This window comes from Pezoporus occidentalis, unplaced genomic scaffold, assembly GCF_034315485.1.
Source record: "Pezoporus occidentalis ecotype Australia unplaced genomic scaffold, CSIRO_AGI_Poc_V1 ctg46, whole genome shotgun sequence".
NCBI classification, from domain to species: Eukaryota; Metazoa; Chordata; class Aves; order Psittaciformes; family Psittacidae; genus Pezoporus; species Pezoporus occidentalis.
In genome coordinates this window covers 4,670,951-4,697,025 of record NW_026915791.1, presented here as the reverse complement: position 1 = coordinate 4,697,025, position 26,075 = coordinate 4,670,951, and the positions used below count along the sequence as shown (strand labels likewise).

At 41.7% G+C, this 26,075-nt stretch overlaps 1 protein-coding gene across 1 annotated transcript in view; it reads right to left on the bottom strand.

Annotated features, from left to right (window-relative positions):
- SPTBN5 (spectrin beta, non-erythrocytic 5) overlaps positions 1 to 26,075 on the bottom strand; it is a 98,139-nt gene that overhangs the window by 45,272 nt on the left and 26,792 nt on the right. Inside the window, exons 21-34 of the mRNA XM_062635716.1 lie at positions 25,895 to 26,065; positions 25,625 to 25,789; positions 24,651 to 24,877; positions 23,980 to 24,166; positions 18,512 to 18,712; positions 17,748 to 17,864; positions 16,968 to 17,131; positions 15,295 to 15,427; positions 14,334 to 14,479; positions 13,515 to 13,629; positions 12,606 to 12,716; positions 11,377 to 11,556; positions 8,081 to 8,284; positions 6,699 to 6,848 (exon numbers count right to left, since the gene is read on the bottom strand). Coding sequence (XP_062491700.1) covers positions 6,699 to 6,848; positions 8,081 to 8,284; positions 11,377 to 11,556; positions 12,606 to 12,716; positions 13,515 to 13,629; positions 14,334 to 14,479; positions 15,295 to 15,427; positions 16,968 to 17,131; positions 17,748 to 17,864; positions 18,512 to 18,712; positions 23,980 to 24,166; positions 24,651 to 24,877; positions 25,625 to 25,789; positions 25,895 to 26,065 — 2,271 coding nt within the window. The remainder of the gene's footprint in view (positions 1 to 6,698; positions 6,849 to 8,080; positions 8,285 to 11,376; positions 11,557 to 12,605; positions 12,717 to 13,514; positions 13,630 to 14,333; positions 14,480 to 15,294; positions 15,428 to 16,967; positions 17,132 to 17,747; positions 17,865 to 18,511; positions 18,713 to 23,979; positions 24,167 to 24,650; positions 24,878 to 25,624; positions 25,790 to 25,894; positions 26,066 to 26,075) is intronic.

Genomic DNA, 26,075 nt, shown 5'->3' with positions numbered 1-26,075 from the left:
CCACTTATGCAAAACCTGTAAGCACATGCATAGCATTGAGCATGTCAAGATAACAATAGTACTGTAATGATTAAAATGAAACATTGCTAACTGCTCAATCAGATCAGAGTGCTCAGTTTCAATTTGGATGGACCAAGCTGTAGCTACAGCCTCAGTGACAGCTAAACACAAGTAGCTTTCCCATTGTCCCACAAGACACCTCTAGCAAGTGGGAACATGGCAGGAAGCATGCAAAAAGAAATCCACATGGCTTGATTAACACAGATTAGAACTTCTGTTTGCAAATGTTCCTAGAATGGAATGGAAATCTTCACCACTCTCCTCCCAGATCCAAAGGATGCGATGTTGACAGCTATAGATGGACACCATGCACCTTCCATGTCTATGTGAGCTGAAGACGTGCTATGAGCTGGTATGTCTGCCAAAAGGTTGTCAGGGCATACACTTCTTAGAGTGCATGGCTCCTGGGAAGGTCTCAAACCAGATCTTGCCCAATGGCTAGAAAGCAATCCCGAGCAGCAAACTGGATTCACTGATAGAGAGAGGCCAGCCCCAATCTCCACAGGGTGAAAGGGTGGACCAGCTATGTCTGCATCATGTGTTTTGATAAGGATTGTTGAACTTGGGCTTCTTCTAAATTCTCTTACTACCTGGATAGGCATAGCAGTCCAAGGAGTAGCAAGTATCAGGGTGATTTTGGAAACCTTGTGGTGAGCAGGTGTTAGGCCATCACATGGAGTCCTTCTAAACTCTGGTCTAGATGAAGGGTGGTTCTGAAAGATAATCAGCTCTGGATTTAAATTCTTGCTTGTGACCTTATTCCCACTAGCTGAATGTTCTCTTCCAGTCAGCACAGCTGGGGACAGCCATATATCTCTGGAGACAGTCTGCTGGGGAAGGCCAGGATACTTAGAGGAAGTCACATGGAATCTTGTGATTTGAAGGTCTGGAGATCCACCTGAAGGGAAGCCTTGTTTTAGTTTCTGGGGTCCTGTTGGAAGACCAGCTGGAGTTTCAGGAACCTTCTCTAGTTGCGACATGAACAGACTTGAATGGGCATGACTGCTTCCATGGGAGTCTGCTCGAAAAGGCTTTATTGTCAAGCTGCAAGTTGAAATGTAAAGCTTCATTGAAGTATGGAGGTCTGGCATTTCGACATTGCACTGGCTACAGCCATGTTGGGATGGCAGAGAATCGCAAGGTTCCAGGGATGCATGCAGATCTTTGCTGCAGAGTGTAGAAACAGCTGGAATAGCAGACAGATCAACGTCTAGGCGTGATGTCCAGCTTGACGGAGATTTGCAGGAAAGGACATCAGAAGGCAAAGATACAGCAAGCTTCAAGGGTTCATTTTTGTCAGGATAAACATGATGAACGCCTTTTTCTCTTCCTGAATGCTGCTTGTAGGATGCAGATGTTGACTGAGTGCCAGAGCCCTCATATCCATGGCCCCATGGATCCCCAGGAGGACCAGAACACCTGGGTGTCTCATCAGAAGGACTGACACAGTGACTAGTGCTCCCAAAACCTTTCCTCCGGTCTGTGTGTGCCAGGACGACATCTAGCTTTGAACAGTAAGCTCCAGAAGACAGACTGCTTGGTGTTGAGTTGGCATTTCCTGGAGCAATCTCGGCAACTGCTTGACCAGCGGCAGGATGCCATGCTGATGCCTGCATCTTTTGAAAAGGCCTGTCCCGCACGGTAGATTCAAAAGAAGGAGGTGGGATAATTCTGCTGGAAGACAGCATCACTTCCACAGTGGAGACATAGTTTGCAGATGAAAGTTCGCAGTGATGGTCCCTGCATGACATTCTGAAGCTTAGTCCTAAACGAGGCAAAAATCAAAGCCACAGAAGCTCGCCTTTCCCCCTGTTTTTAAAACCAACTCCTAATCCTTTTTCCTTTGGCACTGGAAATTTCCATTCTTCCTCTGAAGCAAAGGAATGAGAGATGAATCAACATTCTCCAGGAAAAAAAATAAACTAAAAAAAAAATAAAATAATCCACATTCAAAATAAAAAAGCACAGCTCTTCTACTATTGCCACCACCGCCTGTCACGTCTGCAAAGTGATACGAATGTGGGATGGGCAGCAAGATAAATTACTGAGCATGAGGCTCTGCTCCCAGAGTGTTCTGACAGTGAGGCTGCAGACAGAGTAGGAGGGAGCCAGAAACGCCTGCCAGAGGCAGCCTGCGAACTCGCTGTTATTTCATGTGTGAAAAAAGGAAAGCAGCAAACCTGAGCAATGCATCTGCTGCCGTGAGAAGGTTAAAACAGAGCAGAGCATGCTGAGCACTGCTGCTGCTCACAGCAAAAAGGAGTTTATTCTTTCTTTCTCTTTTTCATCTGCTGCTTGTCTGCACTCCGAATGGCAAGATCTCAGTTCACGGGTCTTGGGAGAGTTTCCTACAACAGTTCCATGCACTGGTACAACCAAATGCATAATAAGAAAAAAATTAAAAAGATAGATGTTTGTCTAATTTTCTCCACATGTGCTCTATTTTCTTTAGCATAGAACAATCCGAAACTAAATTCTGCAGAAATCCTTTGAAGGCTTAAGTAACTTGGAATGTAATATAAGATGCTGGCATAAAGTCAAACCTGCCACACTGGCACAGACAGCAAATGAGAGAGCACTTCTCAGCAGTAGTCCTTAGTTTAAAATGCTCCTCTGTTGCCTTCTTTCTTCCCGTGTTCCTTGCTGCTGCGGGAGACTTGCTCTAAGGAATAAGGATTTCAGGGAAAACAGGGTAAAAATTACAGGATGGCAGAAGCTGCTTTCTCACACATATTTTGCAGATGTGCAAAGTGAGATGAACGTAACTGCACTTTGCCTCAAACACAGAAGTCAGAAGAAACACAGGGGTGGAAAGATTGCTTATATTTGTTTACCTGATAGGAATCGTTTTTGAATGTGTGTTCGCTTTTGTCCTTTCTGAAAGCAACAAATGGCAAAATTCCCACTGAGAAAGTGGTTTGAGATTCTTCAATTGATGCCTTGGCTGAATACTCTTTGAACACGTTTGAATGGACTGTTTTCCTACCAGCCTGTCTATCTCCCTAGGGAGCAGAGTCTGCGTCACTAGCAGCCACATTTTAACTCTGTATAGTAGTAACACAGCTCCATCCAAAAGAAATGTATTCTTCAAAAGCAGAGAACTAACATACAGATACTGACTAAAGAACCTCAGTTCATTGTCAAATAGCATATACTGACCCATAAGGCAGACGGTGGCAGCTGCAAAAGACAGCTTTGCAGTTCTTGCTATTTCTCCTTCATTTAGATGGGAGCCCTGCAGCACAGCAATAACCCCTTTGAAGAATGAACACACTTGAGAGAACAAAATTAATAAGGGATATCCTGGGAATATAGGAATTCCAGCTATAGAGAATCAGAACAATGTTGCTGCTTCTATTCAGGGCCAGGCTGATGCATTTAATTCACATATTAAGAAAAGACTAGAATCCAGTAGAAAGTAAAATCCTTCCTGTTCTTTCATGAGCAGCAGCAAATGAGCCTCCTCTTGCAATGATTTGTTCTCTTTATTGATTTCCTCACATAAATTCTTCAAACATACGGCTTATTTTGCATGTAAACACATTTAGTCTCTGTCTTCTCAGCAGCATAAGAGCCTAAACTTGCAACTCTGTATACTCACTGTGAACTGATACTGCTCTTGAGACGACCGTGATTGCCAATATTTCTAGTTCTCAAACCAGTAAAACTGTCTTAAAGATAGCAAAGTATGATTCAAAATGAGCAGGTAGAATTGGAATTTGTGAGTACAGCTGAGATGCGCTTTCACCAACATTTTAGCTCCAAGGTAAACTGATGCTCCTGGGTAGCTGCCTTTTCTTCATGGCACTTCTGCTCAGTGTCAGCTGTGTGATAAAACCAAGATGACAAGAATGGACAACACAGGCGTGTATTATTATGATGGAGGAAAGCTAGTAATTCCTGAAAGGAAAGCTGTTCATGTTATTGGCCAAAATTGGTGCATCCATAGTGAGAGTTGAAACCCATCCTAAATGCTGACAGTCCACCGAGGATCTATTTGTTTGCATCTTTGGATATGAACAAATCCAGCATCTCTTCTTCCCACCTACCAGCACTTATACATTTCCCAGATTAAATCTGAGCACTAATCCATAACAGTCTTTTCCAGGCATTGTGGCATGTTGGAGATGGTAGGGACTGTGTCAGTGAAGGAGGATACAGATGGCAGACTGTGATACCCAGATTACTAATTTCAAAACCCGTGGTGTTCTGTAATTTCCCTGGTATACTGCAGGTAGGTACCTGGTCACTGCACCATTGTGACCTACTTTTCTACTTTATAACAGTAACTCTGTGAGCTTGTAACTGTAATTCCTTACATGCACAGATGTTTCACAGAAAAAACAGTTCTTCAAGCAATAGTGATATTCTAGGGATTAAACATAAGCAAAAATGAGAAACAAAAGGAAAATCAGATGCAGAGCATGGTGGAAGGACCATAAGGGCATATGACAACTGTGGCTGCTCCATTCTCTGTACCTGCACAGATGAGAACAACTTGCCGTTGTTCCCCTCTCCTTATTATTGTCATTCTCCCTGACCATAAAATGTCAAGGAGTGATGGGAGGAACAGCCAAGTATCCATGCTTTACTATTCATCTTCTGTGAGAACAACTGAGAAGTTCATAGAGAAGATACTACAAGACAAAGATTCTGATAACAGAACTGGCCTTCGTAGTCCTTAAGGTTACAGTCTTCATTCTCAGGCTTTGCTTTGGCTGAACAAACTTGTGGCAGGAGGTGGGCACCGTGACTGATCTTACCAAGAGAATTTACCCAGTCTGTGATGAACACCCATCCCTTTTGTGGCAGTCTACCTCTCAGCATATGGCAATGGAAAATTCATTTGTATAAATAAGTAATATGAAGCACAGTTTACTCATCCAGAATGTGCTTGAGCATAACCAAAAATACCAGCTGCAATCCCTTTCATGTAAGAGTAATATAGTCTTTTGCAACCAGGACACATGACTGAGGGGCAAGAAGGAACACTAAACCATAGTAACTTCCTATGCATCTACCTCTGAGGTATATACAAAGCAGATACTGTGGTCACAGTGCCTCTGCATGTTGGCTGATCTCCATTTCATGCAAAGAGAAAGAACACAGTGGCCAAAATTTTGTAGTTTACATTTCCCCTGATGTTGCTGCCCATGCAGGAGCTTAGCAATAATGTACTACTGCTTTATAGGGAGCTGAGATAGGTATAATGCAAATTGTGCCATTTGCTAACTAAGCAACAAATAAAGTTTTTTTAATGGGCAGACTTACGTAATATCTTACTCCAGAAACCTGAGCTTAGGTGAAACTCTCTTAGTTTCATCCTTTGGCACAAACTCAAAATGCAGGGAAAATCGTAGGGAATTATGAAGGTCTGCATTTCCTTCAGGGAAAGAGTAGCAGAAGGCTCCAAGCCCATGTGTTCCAAAGGGTTAAGTATCACTACATGGCACAGCTCAGGGTCAGTTTTCCAAAAGATTTAGTGCCAGTGGCAAAGCACTGGTGGAAAACAGAGCTCAACACAAACCAAGAGACATTATATTATGTTGCCAGTGGTCTTGGAGAATTAAGATTTTTCCTTAATAAGAAACAATCCAGAGGTACAACCTCCTTTAGCTTTGCTTCAATCCTTCAGCTTGGCAGCCTTCAGTCCATTGATGTGGTTTGCGTGCCAAGTCTCAGCACAGTTACAGCAGCCTACCAACCCGTGAATTTGCAGAGTGACTGGAAAAGACGTCTGAATTCTGTACTCAGTTTTGTAATAGCAAATGTCAGACCTCAAGCTGGAACATTTTTAAATAGTTCCACGAATCCAGGAAAGCGTAAGAAAGACAAAACATAATTTAATATTGGTGAAATAAAAAAAAAATCCATTTCAAGAGCTGCAAAATGTAATAACAAGAATATCTTTCTATCTCTTTGCATTAACTGTAACAGCCCTCTCTTTTCATGAGAGGAATTTTGTCACTAGCTCATCTTTCTCTGCTGCATCAAACAGAAACTGATATTCCTTACAATTGAATTCTTTCACATGTGTTCACAAGGAGTTCTCCACACTGCTATCAACTACCTTGCAGAACTGAGAAGTTAGCTCCTTTTCCTGGATTAACTCACACTGCCAAGATCCGTTTCCCACTAGATGCATTTCCCCAGCACTAACCCTCAGCCTGGGGTGAGATTTCCGGCAACACCTGCAAAGCAATCTCTCTGTCTTCCTTCAAACCCGCTTTACAATTTCCCTTCTCTCTGAAGCCTACAAAACAATTTGTCTATGGTTAAACAATTGGTAAGTGGAGATCTCTTTGTAAAGTGGATTGATACAGAGGTATTGTCTCCTTCTTCGGTTGTGACTCATCTGTTAGCTCTTATGTTTATTTGCAATGAACTATCTTTCAGGCAAGGATGAGCTTTTTCTTTCTGGTTCCACACCTAGGCCCCATAAGAAAGGGAGGGCCTTTTATAGTTATACATTCCCCAAGCGTTACCACAACACAAATAGTAACGATAAAAACAGTGTCTTGTCTATACACAGAACCAAGGATTTTAAGTTGTAGGCGAACAGTAGTGTCCCTTTTAGCTGAAAGAGTTCAAATGCCTTAAGAATTTAACTGCTTATTTCAAGTTTACAATTCACTGACCTCCTGTGAGTTCAGGAGCATGTCCAGGTTATCCCAGTCCTTGTAGAACATTTGTTCTTGGTGTATTTTCTCCAGCCACTCCTTCTTCTGTTTCCATTCATTATATACATTCTCCTTCTCTTCCAACACAGCTTGTAGCTTCTGCTGAATCTGAACACAATTTCCAATAAAAACTCATGTCAGTCTTTATACCCCATGCACCAGGGCAAGGTGTGAGGAAAGAGGATGAAGTGGAGTAGTGGATAAGATACTTAAATTGCAAAAAAAGTATACAACAGGAAAAAGTACAAGCTCTTGCACTTATATTTGGGCAGAGACATAATCAGAGGTGCCTCATTTCAGGAATGGAGGGGTGCTTCTTACAGCTTACGTGGCAGTCCAAGCCAAGGGCAAAGGAATATAACTGTTTCTCAGGTGTATCTTCTGGAAACAAATCCTAATTCTTCATTATCTTCAGTAATAACAGTGCAATTATAGCACTTCTAATTAGCATAGGACAGATACTTAAATAAGTTTACAACATAGCGTATTCTCCTTGTGAGTGAATACATGCCTCAATGTTAGACTTTGTTTAATTTCAGCTTCCAAACTTTGTATATCCACAGGCTATCTGTAAATTATTTTTTCCTACTTTTTTTCTACAGGCAAAGGGGTTTACAGTTAGGAAGATTTCTAGTTACTATAGTAATACATTGCAACATTCAACAATTTTCAAGAACTAGCTTGGTCAGATGGGAGAGTAATTCGCATGAACTCTGCAGTTTTATGAAGATATTCAAGAAATGTTGATGAATTATCAGGGGAGAAGTAAACTAGAGGTATTGAGAAAGAAATGATGCTGTGAGAGTTTTAGAAGCTGTTTAACTTGAGTAAATTGACAACTTGATTTCCATCTCTCATTTCTGGGGAATTAAACCATACCAGCATAATTAATTACTGCAGAAAAGGTTTCAATTAATTTTTAAATTCTATCATACAATTGAGTGCCTCTATTCTTTGGCAGGTTTTTACTCAGCCTGGTCTGGTATGGATATAGCACTGTAACGTGAAGCAAAGTATTTGTGTGACAACCCACTTTGGGAAGTGGACAGAATTATCTTCATTGTTCAGAACACAGAGAACTTCTCAAATAAGCTCAGCTTTGCTAGAGGAGACCCTCAGGAGATGCCCGCACTCATCTACTGCTGAGGTGGGAAATGGAATAGATATTTTTGTGTCCAGGCTGGGCAACACACTGAGGCAAATGTAGGTCATGCATATGGATAATGTGTGAGTGCATGCATGTATTCGTATGCACACAGTGTGATATAGTATAGAATGATAGTTACACTCGTGTTGGGTAGCTGACTGTGTGTGCCTGAACTCAAATAAGTTTCAATTACCTCTTTTGATCCTGTTTCCTTATCTTGCAAGAGTGACTGTCCTAGCTGTACAATGTGACTATACTTCTCTTCTCGTGCTTCAATCTCTGCCAGTAGCTGCTGATGCTGGGTAAGTCTCAGGCTGCTGGTAGATATGTCCCGAATAGTCTCCTTGGCTCTCATTTCCCTTATTATTTCTGCTGTCCATAAGAAATAGTCCCACACCTGGAACCCAAGAAAATGTGAAAGTTGAGGTTAGATTATCAGGCAGGAAAGTCATAGGCCAACCATTTAACTTTAAGTGAAAAACAGGTAATAAAGTCACAGATAAGAAAGAAAATATTTCATTAGGGCTTGGAGTTCCTCTATGAATTTTAGCAAGGCTGGATAGCATGACTACAGGAATTTCTATATATTATATATGCGTTAAATCAAATATGTTTTGTAATACCATAAGCATAATCAATCAATATTGTATCACATTGATGACAACATGGTACCATTTATTGCCCTTTAATCCATCATTCTTTAAGTGTTTTCTGGTGTATTCCTTCACAGGGGATAAATTCTCTGTGACTTAACTTTAACTAATACAAGTCTATTCAAAACTTATGTTGTATGCATATCCTAAAATGAGAGTTTTCAAGTGAAAAACAGACACACCCTAATAAGAGGTAGAAAAAGGGCAAATCACAGGTCAGAAAAAAATTCTTAAGCATATCAGAACCTGCAAGATTCAGCTCTTTATTTGTGTAACTCTATGACTGCGATAGATCTGCACAGAAACACAGTTGCTGGGAGGAATAAAGATGTAATGCAAGTTTACTTTCAAAATCAGATGAAAAACAAAGGTATTTACAATACCTTAAAATGTCTGAAGCATTCAGCTTAGGCAATTGTAAGCATGAAAATTCTAAACTGAATCTCTGAAAGTATTTTTTACTGTGAGTGAGGAAACTTGTGCAAAGAAAACCAGTTTGACATTTTCTGTATGACTTTTTCTGCATTTGATTCTGTAACTTCACCAGTCCACTTACTTTAGGACTCTCATTTAAACCTGTAATAGGTGTTTTGCTCTTATGTGTGAGTTGGTAAAAAATAGGACTGCAAAGGACTGTACTGGAGATTAATTGGATTTTGGTATAGTTTGATCCTGTTTGGGTTAGTTTATTCAATTCTGAGGTGGTGAATGGTCTTTTAGGTTTTAAGTGTATTTTAGAAGGCTGTTATATATACTAAGAGCTGAACAAAAAAGTTCTTTTACTGTAGAGAATGAAAAATTTTGTGAATGATTGCTGGCTGTTCTGCTGAAGGAAACTCTGCAATGGAAATAGCTTCTTGCTTGTTCCATTTCACCCAGGGATTTTTACCCATATCACGAAATTTTTGCACAGCTCAAATCTGGCTTGTGAACAGTTCAGCTGGAAGAAGTATTTTCACAAAAGCACCACAAAATTGAAATTAACCAAGCTAGGGATTTAGATTTTAAAGCCAAGATACTCTTTTCTTAAAGATAGTGAACAGAGCTGTGAAATGATTCTTTAAAAAGACCATGGTCCCTTTAAAGGGGCTTACATAGTGCACGTGTGTTGGCATCATTTTAATTTGCAGAACTAATTCACACATAGCTGGATGTAGACACTAACACTGCATTTGGCCCTGCAAATGTCTAAGAATCCTCGAGATTTTAAGCTAAGCACTAGGAAAAAATCCATAAATCTCAGGATTCTAATGTGGTGGACTAAGTCAAGAGCCAATGAGAGGTTATTGAACTGCCACTGCCAGCAATATTTAAGACTAGGTATCAGTCTGCGGGAAACTCCTAAGCAGAGCCTGTCCAAGGCCATGCAGATCCTAGTACAAACTTCAGAACAAGAACCTCAGATCATTCAGAAATATTTGGAGCCTAAATTCCTTTTCCTCGACGGACTTGGAGGATGTGGAGCCCTCTGCTGTTACTGTGTGCTGTCAGTTAGGGCCAGCTGCTATTTAATCAGACTAAGAGTGTACTTGATGGGATTCAAGGAGATACACCTCTAGAATCCTCAGTTAATGGAAAGCTGCTTTGTTTTTGTTTCACTGCTTACTCTGTGTACAATTACATTCAGCAATGTGGGGGATGTTCTGCAGCAAAGCTGCTCTAACCAACCTTAGAGCTACTGAGAACTAGACGTGACTGTATAGCCCTGCCTTGTGCCATTTGGACAAGCTTACCAAATTTGCAGAAACAGCCCTTCACTTCTTCAGGAAGTATTATCAGAAAAGGAGGTGAAAATTGAGAGGACCAGGAATATTTCTTGTGAGCAGGCTGACATCAAAGAGACAGTGAGGTGCCTGAGGCATAATGCTATCTAGGCATGTCACTGAGAATACAGTCACCTGGCTTTGTCATTTTGTTTTATGATGTTAAGAAAGCACTTTAATGACTGTGTAGCCCTCTGCTAAGCACTGACAGATTTATATATATTTTAGGGTGTTCATTGCTTGTAAATTTACCAATGAAGATGAAAGGACACATTGCCAGAGTAAGAAATGGGCTATAGTTCTGCCATTCAGATCACAGGATGCATCACCACTCGGTTCAACTGAACCATTCAAGAATATAAAGAATGTAAAGGTATTCTGGAAATCTACACTAGCAACTTACTTCATGATAAAAGAGGACACCCTCGCTACTTTAGTACCTGCTACTGCAGTACTTGCAGCAATTACCGACTGATCTGCAGCGGTATATCTGCAGTGCCTTCAATGAGACTCCTGACATTTGCAATGTATTCCATAGCAAATCATAGCTCAGTGACCTACTGAGTTCTTTGGAGACAATGCTGCTGTGCATTGTGAGTGATGGTATGTTGATATATACATGTCACTGTGTTTAAGCAATTTGAGAGGTTACTGCAAAGACCAGTGAGTTGCATTGGATACATTCCATGAAGTAAGTTAACAGAGGGTTATTGCATGCCCTGAGAAAGAAAAATTTTTAGGCATTTTAAAAGGGAATCTAACATCTATTTTTATTGCTCTTACTCAGTTTTTGATAACACTTATGCTACTCCTGTGAAGCAATGACTGTTTCTGACAACTATCAGTTATACTATAGACAGTTGGATACAGGCTTTCCTTCATACAGAGGGTAAAAACCTTATCCTCTAACACCTTTAAAATAGTTAGAAGCACTTAAATACTTGATTAATAACACAGATAGCACATACAGCCTTCTACATCAATCTTTGCAGCTTGGATGTACACCTGTGATTCACACACATTGAAGGTATCTTTCCCCTGTGTACCAATGGACGGAAGGCAGAAGTGCTTACATGTGCCTGAAACTGGTAAAGCTTGTATGCTTGTTCCAGAAGTTTCTTGCGCAGTTCCACTTTAGACTTCAGGGCCTTCCAGTTGGTCACTATTGCCTGCTGCTTTGATTTCATGTCTGTCACCTGCTTCTTTGAGCAATGGGTGAGCACATGATCTGCAGAGAGGATCAGCTCCTGCAGCTATATGCAGGAACAAAGAAGAGAGTAGGGAAAACAGAATCAGAGAGATGCAGCTAGTATCAGAAAAGTACAATAAAGGGTATGGTAACTGTATATGAAACTACAACTTAAACATTTTCTAACCTAACTTTTCTCATGCTAAAGAAAAGCGTCCCTAATTTCAATTCTGTGGAATAACAGTGACATCCAGTGTTTGCTAAGGCTCATCACAACAGTGATGTTTTAAATAAGCAGGCAGATTTTATTTCTCCTTTTTACAATACCATTTATTACATGAGTAATGCAACTAATAGCTAACTGTGTGTCGTTTCCCCAGTGACCATATAGAATAACATTTTCTTCATGCATATTTAATGCTTTCTTACCTTTAAAAGTAACAAGCAGCTGTTGGGATCAATTCTAGTGTTACCTGCTGCAAGGCCAAAACATGAGGCCATAATACTGGGATAACTACTTCACATGCTGTGTTTACTATACCATTATATATACTAAACAAATGGATGAAGAGAAAACTCATATTAGTTTTATTTGTCCAGTTGAAGCTAAGCAAAGCCCCAAATACAAGCAAATTTTTTCATAAGCTGAAACTTTTCATAAGTTTGTATAATGAGCTATATCCTTCTTACAGTCCACTTCCTACCATGCTAAACTTGTTGAAAATTCCAGACTGTCCCATCCTTCCTTCTATAATCCTCTACAGTCAATCAATGCATGTTGTGTTCAGTGAACATTCAGTTTCTCTGCACACAGAACAGATTCTGGATGTTTCCTTTTAATTACCTGGAACACTTTGAAGAAGGCTGTAAATATATCATAAAGCCTGGCATGATCGCACATTTCAAACAGCATTCAAAAATATCCCTGTGAATCAGTTCAATAGGCAGCACTTATTATAATGCATCCCTTACTCGCAACGCTCTAAATGATCCACTTTATCATGGCCATAAGACCTTGAACACATTAAAAAAGCAGAAGACTAAGGAAGACCTTTAGAGATTTCCAGGCTTTCACAGAGCTACACATTGAAGACCATAAATGACTTTCGTTACCTGCTGCTCATTCCCAGACAGCTCGTGCTCCAAGGCCACATGGTTCCGGAGCTGGGTTTGCACACCTCTCATGTCCTTAGCAACATCATCTGGAATACTTTTGGACTTCTCCTAGAAGGAAGAAACCAGAGAAAGCTTTGTTACTGTCTACTTCCAAACAAAACACACTACAAGCCTACTTTAATCACTTTGTGTAGTGCAACCACATTGTTAAGGACATCCTGGCTTACTAAACTACGATAGGTACAATGAGACAGAAAAATCTGTTCCAGGACATCTGTCCTAGTAACTCACTTGTAAATATCTTAGTGATAAAGCTATCCAGCTGGACCATGAGATGAAGGTTCAAACCTTTCCTTGATCAGACAAAACAAGAGAATGTTTTGCAGACTTCTGTTGCTAATCAGCCTTGAATAGCTACTGCAGTGGCATAGAGTGAATACTTAATGGAGCATTATCAACCAGTAGTTTCAAGCTATTCTGTAGGAAACAGGTGGTCTATTGCGAACCACCTTTAGATAAAAATTTTGCAATAAATGCTTAGGAAAGATTACTGTAAAGATGAAATGGAGAAACCACCACATTAAAGGGGACTTAAACATTTATTTAGCTCAACAAAGGTTCTGAGGGGATGTAGTTGTCACACAGTCATACACTGCGAGCACAGCAAGGAGAAAGAAGAGGCAGTTCAGCTGGAGGACAACATTGTTGCTAGAATAAAATGATTAGAAACTTGTTTCAGGTCAGTTTAGGTGAAAATTAGAACATTCCTATCCATTGGAGAAACGCCTTTCTATAACAGATTCACAGGCAGATTTGGTGTACCAACAATGTGTCTGAGAATCATAAGAAATGTCCACAAGTTAAACTAAAATAAACTTTGAATGAGACTTTCCCATTATTTTTTACCTCAATATGGGCCAGAGCATCTGTCAGATCTTGGTAACACTTGTGAATCACTTCAGCATCTCTCAGTCGCTTACCTCGGAACCTGGTAATTTCCAACAGCTCCTCCCAAGAGTTCCTACAAGGGAGGATGTGGAAAAAGACCATATAAGAGGAGTAAAGGAGACTAACAGTCTGAAGAAAGACTGAAAACAAGTCCTTCCCTTACTTTGTTTTTCATTCCTGCTGTGAAATTCTCTTGAAGCAATTCTCTGAGTGGCAGCATGTCTCTCACCTTACTCTGTCCATGCCCTGCCTGCTCCAGGCATTAAAATAGATGATCCTGTATAAAGGTGCTCTTTTCCAGTATGCTTTTCAGGTTTTATAGGCAGGACTCTGAGGACTGATTCAAACCCTACTATTCCTTCATGAAATATTCTCTTTTGGACCAGTTTGGACCGATACTAGGCATTAGAAACTCAGAACACCTTGATACTGTTCTGCAGAGCAGTCATGAGATTCAAACTTGAAAATCGGAAGCAACTAAACTCTTAGCCTTTCGCTTAGGTGATCCTGTTTCAAAGGGCAAAGGAAGTTGATTCACCCCTTACTTGTAAAGCACCTCTGATGCAATTGACAAGAAGCCAAATCAGAGAGCAGATAACGTCTGCATTGTAGAAGTCTATTTTTAAACGAGGCATGGCAGCAGTGAGCAAACCACATATTTTGCAATTAGAGAACTGGGAGGGCATGCCTTATCCTTTTCTAATTCCTTTTCACTTCCTCCTTATCAAGAGTGAATTGAAAGGACAAAGCCTCATAGAGCTAACACAAGTATCCTACCTCAGCTCTTTCTGCTTCTGCCGAATTTCCCGGGAGTCAGAATGCCCACAGTTCAGCAAGTTGTCTGCCAGCTGCTGGCAAGCCATAACTCTTTTCCCAGCTGCTTCCAACTGAAGTTGGAATGTGTCATATTTGGCACAAAGTTGCTTTTGAAGGAAAAACAAAAGTAACAAACCAGGCATTTTGAGTGCTCTCTTTTCCCAAACATACCTCCTGTATGTTTGTACGTACAGTACGAAACACAGGTAATAAGATGATTATATTCAGAGATGGAGAAACTGCAGAGAATGATTCCAAAACCCATGAGGAGATACAAACTATTAGCAAAAACATGAAGTCTGCTATGCAGATGGGAAGCAGAAACGTTATTACCAGGGACAGATACAAACATTCAATGTACAATGAATTTAAATTATTAAATTATATGTATTTACTTCATGAATGCAAATGTGTGTTCAGTACTGTAAGTGCAAAATGTAGTCTGATTTTAAGATTTAAGATACAAGATATTTTGAAATAAATTATAAAAATGAGGATTCTGAATGGCTATTGATATGTAATGGGCTGACATTAGTTTCTGTGCCATGTGAAGAGGTATTACTATAGATGTCTGTACATCAGCATTCATGATGAAAGAAATCCTTAATGGACACCACACTGAAAAATCTGGTTATTAAAAATAGAAAGGAGTTGCTTCTGAAGGCATAGACATTTTAGCATGCAGTTGTTTCATGCAGCTCAGCCCCCACGGTAACAGGATGGAAGTGTTAGGCAATGCTGCTTGCCTGTCATGAGTCAATCCTTCCCACCCACTCTTCGCCCTTTTCCCTCTGTATCTCCCAGTTATTCATACTTACTTCTTACTGTGTCTAATAAGTTTTCAAGGACAAATTTAGAATCTTTGTACAGTCTTACTATGTATAGTTTGGTTGCCTTTTGATCTGTTACTCAAAAACCTCACCAAGACGTGTTCATAATCATTTCCATAGTCTTCAGCGCTGGCTGTTTGTTTCTGCTGAGTGATCCAGTCTTGCAGATCTTCATATTCTCGTAGATACTCATGCAAGACAAGAGTCTCATCCAGCTTCTTCCTTCTGTGGGGGGAAAGAGAGAAGACAATACAATTAGACCAAGGAGGGCACTCAGGAGCTTTCTTCCTACGAAACCCCCAAAACCTCTCACCATCAAGGCTCATTCTCTCTAATGAAAGAGCTGACTTTTTTTCTCGGGATTGGAAATTATGTCTGTAGGATGACAGCTTCAGTCAGGTCAGACTGAATAGCTGAGTTTCCAAGAAAAGCACTGTGCCTAGCTGAGCTCACTCCCTGGTTTTGGTTTTGTTTTTGTTGTTCTTTTTGGTTTGGTTTGGTTTGGGTTTTCTCCTATGAGAATTCCCTTCATGTTTTTCCAGGTCTGGAAAGAAAATGAGAAGGAAATCTTTCTAACTGAGGGTGGTACATCAGAAAGGCAAATGCTATGAAATGCATGTATGCAGTTCTGCTTATATTGCCTATTCAGCAAAACTGCTGCAACCTGCTGCATATTTCTGGTTGTCGAGAGTATCTTATAATACAGCCTGAGGTATAAACAAAATACCCATTTTCCATCTGCTAACACTGTCTGGCCATTGTTGAAACATTCCAAGAAAGTTTAACCTAGGTTCCTTGTAGAAATCACAATTGCTGCTAGCCTGCTGAAAGAATCCACCGAGGACAATGCAGGTCAAATGTACAAACCAGAGCACCAATGAGGCGCCATAAGACCCAGATTAACATTAAGCATGAATCAACACAAAACATTTCTGTGTCCAGCAAACACAAAAAATATTTCTATATACTGAGTATTTTCCTGAACTTTTCATTCACAGAATTTTCTACTGATGCTTTTACATATAATAAAAAATAAATGGTAAAATAGTAGTATTTCTTCTAGGTTTAATTATTCTAGTTTTCAGACTCTATTTGTTATTGTACTTGCAGAGCCCCATTCCTTTTCTGAGTGAAATTCTTGTGTAGGAAAACCCTAAAACTGTTCAGTTATTTGTTCCTGACAACAGAAGTGCTTAAAAATCCTGTGTACAAGCAAACTGTCCTGTTGTAAACATCTTACTGTAACAATAACAGAAAGGAAGTGAAATCAAAAGTAAATGAATGATCAGAAGGAAAACCTTTCCTATACTAGCACTGTCACTGGTCATATAAACAACTGTGATTGTCTCCCTTCTGCTAGGTAATGAATTAGGCAATTTTCAAACACCCTTAAGGAAACCTTTTAAAAACATTTTTTTCCCTTTTGATAGCAATTCCAAATACCACAAAGGCAAGTCAGAATGTGGCATCTCAAGTCACATTACAGGTGGATGTTGAAGGGTAAAGAGGAAATTTGGGGCTTCAAAATCCTCAATATATAGCCAAACTCTCTGAATAAAATGTAGGGTTCTTGCTTAGCAATTATGGAAAGCTCATAGGTGCATGCGACTCTAATACAGAAAGAAGTGATTTCCTAAATACAGTTGAAAAAAGAGGAGATAATGGATATGATGTGAATTCCAGTGAGGTAACTGGAGATACACTTTGTTGACTTCAGTGGGCTTTGAATCAAACCTAGGATACAAGAGATAGTTCTAGTTTATACCTTGCTGCTGCTAGTTCTTGCAGCTCCTGGAGTCTTGACTGAACTTGCTCCTTTGGTGCATCAACCTCAACACACTGGATGAAGCCCACTAGAGGAAGAGTTTGGGCACTTTCACTCAGTTCTTTCATCAGATTTTGGTAAATGGCAATCTCATGCTCCAGTGCCTGGCAGAGAAAAAAGTTGATTGAGAGCCAGTTGTCCAAGATATTCACTATTTGAACTTTTGCACCAGCCTACGGTGTAGTCATTGAGACATTAAAAGGGGAGAAAAGCTTTCTGGAAGCATGTGACATTTCCAAGACTTGATCAATTTTAGATCATTTTCTAGCAACACTTTTGGAAGGGGGGAAAAAAAAGTGTACATACATTCAAACAAGTTAGGTGAATAAATTCAATTAGAAATTCCTGATGCACTATTACGCAGGAAAAAGCGTTCCTGCAATAATACTCTATCTGTATTTTGGATTTTAGGAAAAAAACCAAGGCTTCTGCATTCATCTGTTGAGACTGAACAGAAGGAGACTGAACTGATCATAGTCAGTTTTGGCCTCAAAAAAATGAGAATATTCACCAGTATCTTTTTCCCCAAACTGCATTTTTTCCAACCATATTAGTAAGCTTCATTGATCTTTTCTATCAGTCCATTTACATGTAGACATCCACCAATGCAAAATATCTTATAGATGACTGGACACTTGAGTACCAATAAAACAGAAAATCTTGCAACTGCAGACAGACCAGAAAACTGGGCCAGCATACAGAATTTAAGCAGAGAAATACCTTATGTTTCTTGAGGAGTTTCAGTGTTCCATCTTCATCCTTACCATAGTCCTTGCTTGTCACAAGTGGGTATTTTTCTGCTATCCAAGCCTCCAGGTCTGAAGTATTCATTAAAAACTATCAGTTAAAGAGAAAGTTAATCAGTTTCTACCTTAACTTTCAAAACACTAATGTTATCTTTTTGACCTAATAAATTCTATAGGGAAGGTTCACTGTAAGATTTACTGTGATATTTTATTAAATAACAAATAAAGAATATTTCATAGGAAGAACTACTATCCCACAGTATTCTGCCAAATCATATAAAGGAGAAAGAAGCCACAAGATGGAAGACTTCAGTACTGGATAACTAAGATCTTCTCCAGGCATTAGAGCTCTGGCAGTAAGTTTCAAGTTGTCTCACTCTACTTTCTTCACATCGGTATCCTTACTTGACCCTTCCTTTACCTTATTCACTAAGGGTAGGGCTTAACTGTGTGACATCACTGTGATACTTCTCTTTCCTCTCCGTGAGAAGTTCAAATCACCTCTAAGAATCAGGCTTCATAAAGGCTATAGGAAAAAAGAGCCGGATGACCCAGTTCTCCAGGGAACATACTGCAAATGCCGTTTATGTCTACAAAACTCTGCTCCCATGAGTCTGGCATCACACAAGTGAACTGAACACCAGTCCCAGTGAAGCTGTTCTGTTATTCACTTTACAAGTTTGACCCTCTTATTTGTCTGAAGAAGCTGCTGTGTAAGTACATTGCTGTAATTTGTACCTCCTGGAAGCCAACTGAGTGTTGCAGCTGCTTCATCCTTTCCTCACAGGCCTTCTCCAAGCCCTGCCAGGCAGTCATCAGCTCCTGGCATTTCTCACTTATTTTCTGAGCTGATGGGTGCTGACCTACGACCATTGCCTTTCCTTTATCCAGGACCCGCTGGACTTGCTGTTTGTGGGCATTCACTTCTGCCTGCAGTTCCTGGGAATGAGATGAAAGAAAAAATAGGAATAAAGGAAGGGTATGTGAGGACAATGAAATTCTGTATGTTCCTAGTCCTAGGACAGTGGGCAGAGCATAGCCAGTGGAAACAAGGATTGTCTATTTCTACAACAGCTACAGCCTTAGCCACTAGTCCCAGCCCCTCTTGTATAGAGCTCTGCTCTTGGTGCTGCCGTTGAGGGAGAATATAAGAGTCTGTAAGGTGGCAGCAGACATCCCTTAACTCAGCATTAGTCACCAAAATTCTTAGCTTGGTGCTCTGGTCTGGGCCTACCCCTTCTTCTTACCAAGAGACTTCCCCTGCCCAGCAGCCAGCGAGGTTTGGGAGAGGAAGCAGGACAAGGGATGAGACACAAAGATGGTGGATTCAGAAGAAAGTGTTGAGCTGCTGATGGGAACATAAAATACCCCAGAACATGAATGGGCTGGAGGATGATGGTAAGAGACGTTCTCAACAGTACCATGAAAATGATTAGACTCCAGCTTCATAAAGCCTCCCCACTGATCTTATAACCCTTCTTATGGAACCTGCAATCCAGGTACTGTAATATTCAGTGTTGCCTGTGGTGCAAGGCAGCTCTGAGGTGCCCCAGGGCTATGAGGAACTGCTACAAAGAACCAGACTCTCCAGAAATCAGTGTTAACCTGTCTTTATAAATATATTGACTATGGCTTGTTCAAACCATTTTGTAGCAGTACTAGAAGAAACATCAGATGGCTCCTATATGCTCTCCAAGAGAATGTAGCGTGCACAAACCCCAAGACTGTATGTATAATGAAGCAGTAAGCACAGAACAAAAATAGGACAAACATATAACAGTCAAAATATTCAACCCAGGCCAATCCACAAAACAAATAACTTTTTTTTTTCTATTTAACATGAAGTACCCTAGCTTTTAATCCACTTCTAGTGGGAAGAGCTACAAAATTTATCATAATAATAATACTGCAAAATATGTAAAATTTTGCAGTTCCCACATGAATTTCATATTTGCTCTGAAAACAGAGCCACTTTGCTGACTTGTCTCAAGCCTCTAGAGCCATTTTGGATGGGCTAGTGCTGGAGTCAGTGAATATACTCATTGAAAGTGTGGCAATACATTTTGCTTGCCACCACCTTCCTGAAGATAAAAAAGTGTGTAGGTGTTGCAGAATGACTTTAAGAGCAGAACCATAGAGTTCTGGAGGACTGTGCAAGCAAGGCAGGGGGTGGCCCTCACAGGTGGACAGAGACCGGACCTGGGAGGAGAATGTGGAGGAAGCTGTGGGGGCTAACCAATACTGTTATGCCAAGAAGGAGTGGCTGAGTACTACCACTCCTATATATGTGTGAACTGCGTCACAAATAAACCAGAAGTTGCTTATCACCCATATTGGGTTGGCCTGTCTGCTTCTCCTCGCCGCTTACAAATGGCGCCCGAACAGGGACGCGGATTACAGGGCCCTGGTCGCTGGGGACCCGGATTATAGGGCTCCGACTAGCGGGGACCCAGGATATAGGGCCCCGACTAGCGGGGACCCGGGATACAGGGCCCCGGTCGACGGGGACCCGGATAAAGGGACCCGGCCGACGGGGACCCGGGATACAGGGACCCGGTTATCGGGGACCCAGGATACAGGGACCCGGTTTAACGGGGACCCAGGATACAGGGACCCGGTTTAACGGGGACCCGGGATACAGGGACCCGATCGACGGGGACCCGGGATACAGGGCCCCGACTAGCGGGGACCCGGGATACAGGGCCCCGGTCGACGGGGACCCGGAACGGCGAGAGAGCGGCGCCGGCGGCAGCGGCCGGGCAGCGCGGGCAATGCTGCTGCGGTGGCGTGACGGACCCGGGTGCTGCGACTTTCCGAAAAAGTCCGCCGCTGGGGTATACCAGACACTGCTGCGTCGGGAGGCCGATCCGGAGACCGAGATTACAGGACGACCCAGAAGAAGACGATCCGGAAAAGGCCATGAAAATGGACCGAGAGGTAGCCCTGAACTTTTTACAGTGCTTTTTATAAAAGCGGGGAATTGAGCCTGAGACTCTAAAGCAGCTAGCAGGTCTACTGCCTGTAAGGAAGGCTAAGAGATGTTTTTTGCAGATCCTAATACAATATTTGAGAAGAGTGAGTGGCAAAAGTTTGGTGATGAACTATTTGACTCAGTGCTTAATGATTATAAAAAGGCAAAGAAACTCGGTAAACCAAGGAGGGAAGTAATGAACTGTATAAAAAGATACAAGGCAGAAAAGAAAACTGCCGCGGTAGCAACGGAGAAACTAGGAACAGACGTCCCCGGTCGGTTGAAACCGGGGGAAGATTACAACCCGTTCCCCCCCCCACCAACTCGCGGGAGCACAGGGTTCCCCCCCCCCTTCCTTTTCTCCCCCTTCATCAGAAGGTGCCGCGGAGGAGGTGTAACCCCCTGCTCCCCCACCACCCCAGTTCCGAAAGTAGGGACTTTGAAAAGGACAGAGAATGTATATTAGAAGGTACACGCATGATAAATGTCGAGAAATCCGAAAGAAAAAGGGCGGTGCCTCGGCGCCGGATCGATTGCGGCGCCACTGTGAAGCACGCAGTAAAAAATAGGGATCATGCGCTAGCGGGAGATTTAAAGGAACCGCGAGCCTCTCCAGCCCACTACGCCCTAGAGTGAAAAAACTTTTAACTCAGTCACGGAGGAGCCAGGTCTGCAGATGGCCACATACCGAAAGAGATACATCTGATAAGAAATACACAGCTGCGAGCAACGGAGACCCCGAGTTCGGCGCAGGATCAGCCCCCGAATCCCCTGAATCCGAGCCAGATTTATATCCTCTGCTTCCAGACCCTGACTCTTCGTCTCCCGGGTCGGTCTGCTCAGACTTACTGGCCCTGGAGACGCTCAGTTGTAACAATGGGTAACCAAAGATGTGATCATTACTGGGGAATTTTCTGCAATGGGCATCTCTGCATATCCTGTGTTTACTACACAGCAGGGGGCTAAAGAGTGGGAAGCTCTTGATCTCAAAATAGTTAAGGAGGCCTGGCAAACAGTGACCACGTATGTGTTAAAATCCTCTTATACTCAAGCTGTATATGTTAAGATTTTTTCTTGCAGTTGACAGGGAGAGCCCATACAGTCTCTCCGTGATACTCATGTACTAGAAGTTGGTAAATATAAGTATGTCCAGGTTTCTATCAACCCTTGGAGACCTCTGTAGATACTGCTGGCCACTTCTTCCAGCACAGGCTGGCCACCTGTGTTGGAATGAGTGTGCATTTTGGTCAGTTTAAAAGCCCAAGCCTCATACAATGTGGGGGAGGCAGAGCCTCTGCGGGGACGCCCGCTAAGGTTGAGCCTGCCACCTCGCACTGCAGTGATGCTTCTCGGAGCTGGTTTGCTGTTAGTCTCCACAGGGTCCTTGTGCTTTGTTCTGTACGTGGGACTGTAGTGGGAGTAATGATGGCTTTTGCAGGGACTCAAAAAAAAAAAAAAAAAAAAAAAAAAAAAAAAAAAAAAGGGGGAAGAGAGAGAGAGTAATGATGTTACATTTAACTTTAACCTGTCTACTTCTGAAGAACAGATAACCTGGGGGAGGGGGTATATTTGTGTCCTCCTGCCTACAGGTCCATGGCGACTGTGCAAAGTTTGTGAAGCCCTGCCATGAGCTGGACAGATGAATGGAAAAACCTGAAGCCTCAGCTACAGGAGCTGACCGTGGTTACCCCAAGCAGAATGAGATGGAGGAAGAGAAAGAACAAATAACTGCAAAACATCACTTGGGGACAACTGAAAAGTAACATCCTGAATATGTGTGCTTGTAAAGTAGCTATATTAGAGGCTGTGATTTTGTGTATAAAACCACCTGTATTTACTAGCTAGTTGCTAATACGAAACTGCACCTTGTATTGTATAGATTTGTCACTTGTAAAAGAGATGTTAGAGTATGGAAATTTGCAGTAGCTGCTAGAAAATGCTAAGGCAAAAGCTAGAAAAATTTTAATACAATGGTAGTGTTATAAAGCAGGTGATGGAACAAATTAAGAGGGTGGGAGAATTCCACTGGTAAGAAATTTCTTTGGCTAGTCCTTCACTGCCGTCAGCATCTTAACATGCTGCTGCACCCTGTAATAGTTACTCTGCTAATGTAAATGTGTGCCTTGCTGTAGTAGCAACTTGTTACTGGATAAAACAAAAGGGGGAAGATGTGGAGACAGTGTTCTCACAGGAGAATGCATAATTGGTACATAAACTTTGAACAGCCCTGAAAGATACAGCAAGGCCATGAGAGGCCCGAAGAAGCATAAGCAAGCAAGATAAGAGGCTGGAATTCACCAAGTTAATGAGAACTGTGGACTGTTGGCAAGCTTTCAAGGTTGAGTTCTCACACCTGTGTTTAACCAATTATATGTTAGTCACTAAGGGTCTTCAAAACATGTATCCAATCATAATATGCCAAATCACTGTAAGTGCTTCAGCCGGGGCCTTGGCTCAACTAAGCAGACTGGGTTGCTGAGTTGCTAAGCAGACAATTCTACATCGAAGGCAATTTCTGATTTGTTTTAAGGTTGACTCTGTGAGACATGCAACACTGCAGAACCTTTTGTTGTTGGAACAGGGACATGGATGTGAAGAGTTTGATGGAATGTGTTGTATGAGTCTCTCTGATTATGCTAATTCGATGCACAGCTGACAACCCTGGCTCAGCTTACCCAGCAATAGTAAATGACCAATATCCTAAGAATAACTAGAGGGTTGTCTTCACCGGGCATTACAGGTTGAGTCAAACACTGTTGTTTGAAGCATTGCACTTATGTATCATTGTTAGGTTAATCATCGTAGCTATTAAGACTTGTTTATAGTTGTGTGATAAAACAGGTGAACAGAATAACCCATAATGCCTTGCTTGCACAAAGAAAAAGGGGGGAATTGTTGCAGAATGACTTTAAGAGCAGAACCATAGAGTTCTGGAGGACTGTGCAAGCAAGGCAGGGGGTGGCCCTCACAGGTGGACAGAGACCGGACCTGGGAGGAGAATGTGGAGGAAGCTGTGGGGGCTAACCAATACTGTTATGCCAAGAAGGAGTGGCTGAGTACTACCACTCCTATATATGTGTGAACTGCGTCACAAATAAACCAGAAGTTGCTTATCACCCATATTGGGTTGGCCTGTCTGCTTCTCCTCGCCGCTTACATGTAGGCGCTGCTTTGCAGGCTGAGGTGAAACGTTAACATGCCAATATGCTATAATGCACTTGATTAAAAGAGTTACCTTGTGTTTTTGCAACAGGTTTTGAGCCACATCCAAGGACTTCCCACAGTTGGTGGAATGGGCAATAGGCAATCGCTCATTAATCCAGTTCAGTTCCATGTCATGATAATGGTAGAACTCATAGAGATCCACTGCAGCTTCCAGCAACTTACGCCTCTCATCAAGAGGTGCTTGCAAAGACTCAAACCTAGGTGTCATCCATCAAATATATGTTAAAACAAAGCATTACTCTGGTTCTGCCAAGGGAATTAGGCTATGATACTACTATGAAGACTAGGAAACACTGGACACTCCTTTGCAATTAAATTTCAGTGGTTTGTACTGACTGCATATTCAAGAATCCCTTCTACAGAAGGCTACTTTTGGCTAGTAGCCTTACACAATAACACTAAACATGAGCAGAGGAAAAGTGATTACATTTTTGAGGTCCTAGGCTTGTACTGTGATGTTTTAAGGAACTAGTCACTGTTGAGTGCTGGATCACGGCACCTCTTAGAAACAACCAGGGGAAGACCTCTGGATAAGCAAAGGGCTAGGGGAGAAGTGCAGTAGACAAGAGAAGGGTCCAGTAACAAAGGTTGAGGTGGGTCAACAGTCAGCTTTTCTAGGAGGTAAAATGAAAAATGTTATTTGTCATACAGGGTGGAGACAAAAAGAGAGTGGCTGCTCACCTTTTCAGATATTTTTGTGTTTCATCCAGAATCCTCTGCGAGTTAAAGTGATTGGTGGCCATTTTCCTTGCATGGGATACAATGGAGTTCATTTTCTCTGCCAGCTCACGTGTCTCATTTTCCAGCTGTCTGTGCTGCTTGAGTAGATCACGGCTGGAGCGCAAATCATGGCCTGTCTCAGATTCCTGAAGAACTTTCTCAATTTTCTCTATCTTCTTTTTTGCATCCTGCCAGGAAGAGGTTACAGCACACTTGTATTGATGCTTCAACAGCAATTTCTTTCACTCAGCCCCTCCCATGACATCTTCCTCAACATAGTTTTAAAATCCATATGTCCTTTCTCTGTAACATGATGGTCAGGAGTCTCTAAGAGGCATCTCCTGGGAATATTTTGCTTTGCACATTATTTTTGACTGGTCTCTCTGAGGCACTAAAGCACATCATTTAAAACGGTCTCTTTGAACTATCTTCAGTGACATAGTACAAAATAATCAAACAATCTTCAAAGGCTTCAGATAACAGCTACAACACAACAGCAGTACCGTGACATGACTGGTACCGAAACAGCTTCAAAGCACGTTGTTCCTCTTACACAATTTGCCTGAATCACAGTGTACTTAATACAGTGCCATGTCACCAATCCCAAACTGATTCCAAGTAAACAGTTAGTTATGACAAGGCAGAGAGTTTTGATTATTTTCCCAGTATGGGATGGCCACACAGATATAATGCTGAGCCTGAGTTCAACAGCAATGTGCCTTGGTGCTGTGCTGGCACCGTTACCCTGCTCATAGCTTTGGAGTGAGCTTGGTCAGCATTATATTGGGTTTTCTCTCCTGAGACCATAGACAAAATGGACACCTTAAAATACATTTTCATCTGGATGATATTCTGCTCTTTTTTATGAGGACTACACAACAAAGCAACCAGACTTCTAGGTCATTCCTCCCCTCTGTTCCCCATCACCTCCTGACCTGGAGCAGTTCCATGAGCTGTTCTTGCTGCCCAGCTTGTCTCAGTTTGTCACCTCTTTCTATCATCTTGGAATACAATTCCTTCCACTTCTTCTGAAGCTCTGCCATCTTCTGCTGGATAGAAACTGCAGCATAATGGTTGTCTTGAATCAGTTGATTTCCTTGCTGGAAAAACACAGCACATCATTATTATTTTTTTTTTTTATGAGCAGATCAGTACCTATGAAATGTGGGACAAGATGAAAGATTTAGCTCCAAAACTGCCTTCACCTTTATCAGTGTTGCAAAGTGCTCTTCATTAGCCATCATTTCCTTCTCAGCAGCCTCATGCCGCTTCAGTTTGCGTAGAACATTTGTTGGATCACGGTAGGATTCATCTGACGCAATCTTGTACTTCTCTTCTATCCATATCAAAAGTTCAGCAGCATCACGATTAAACTCCTTACAGAAA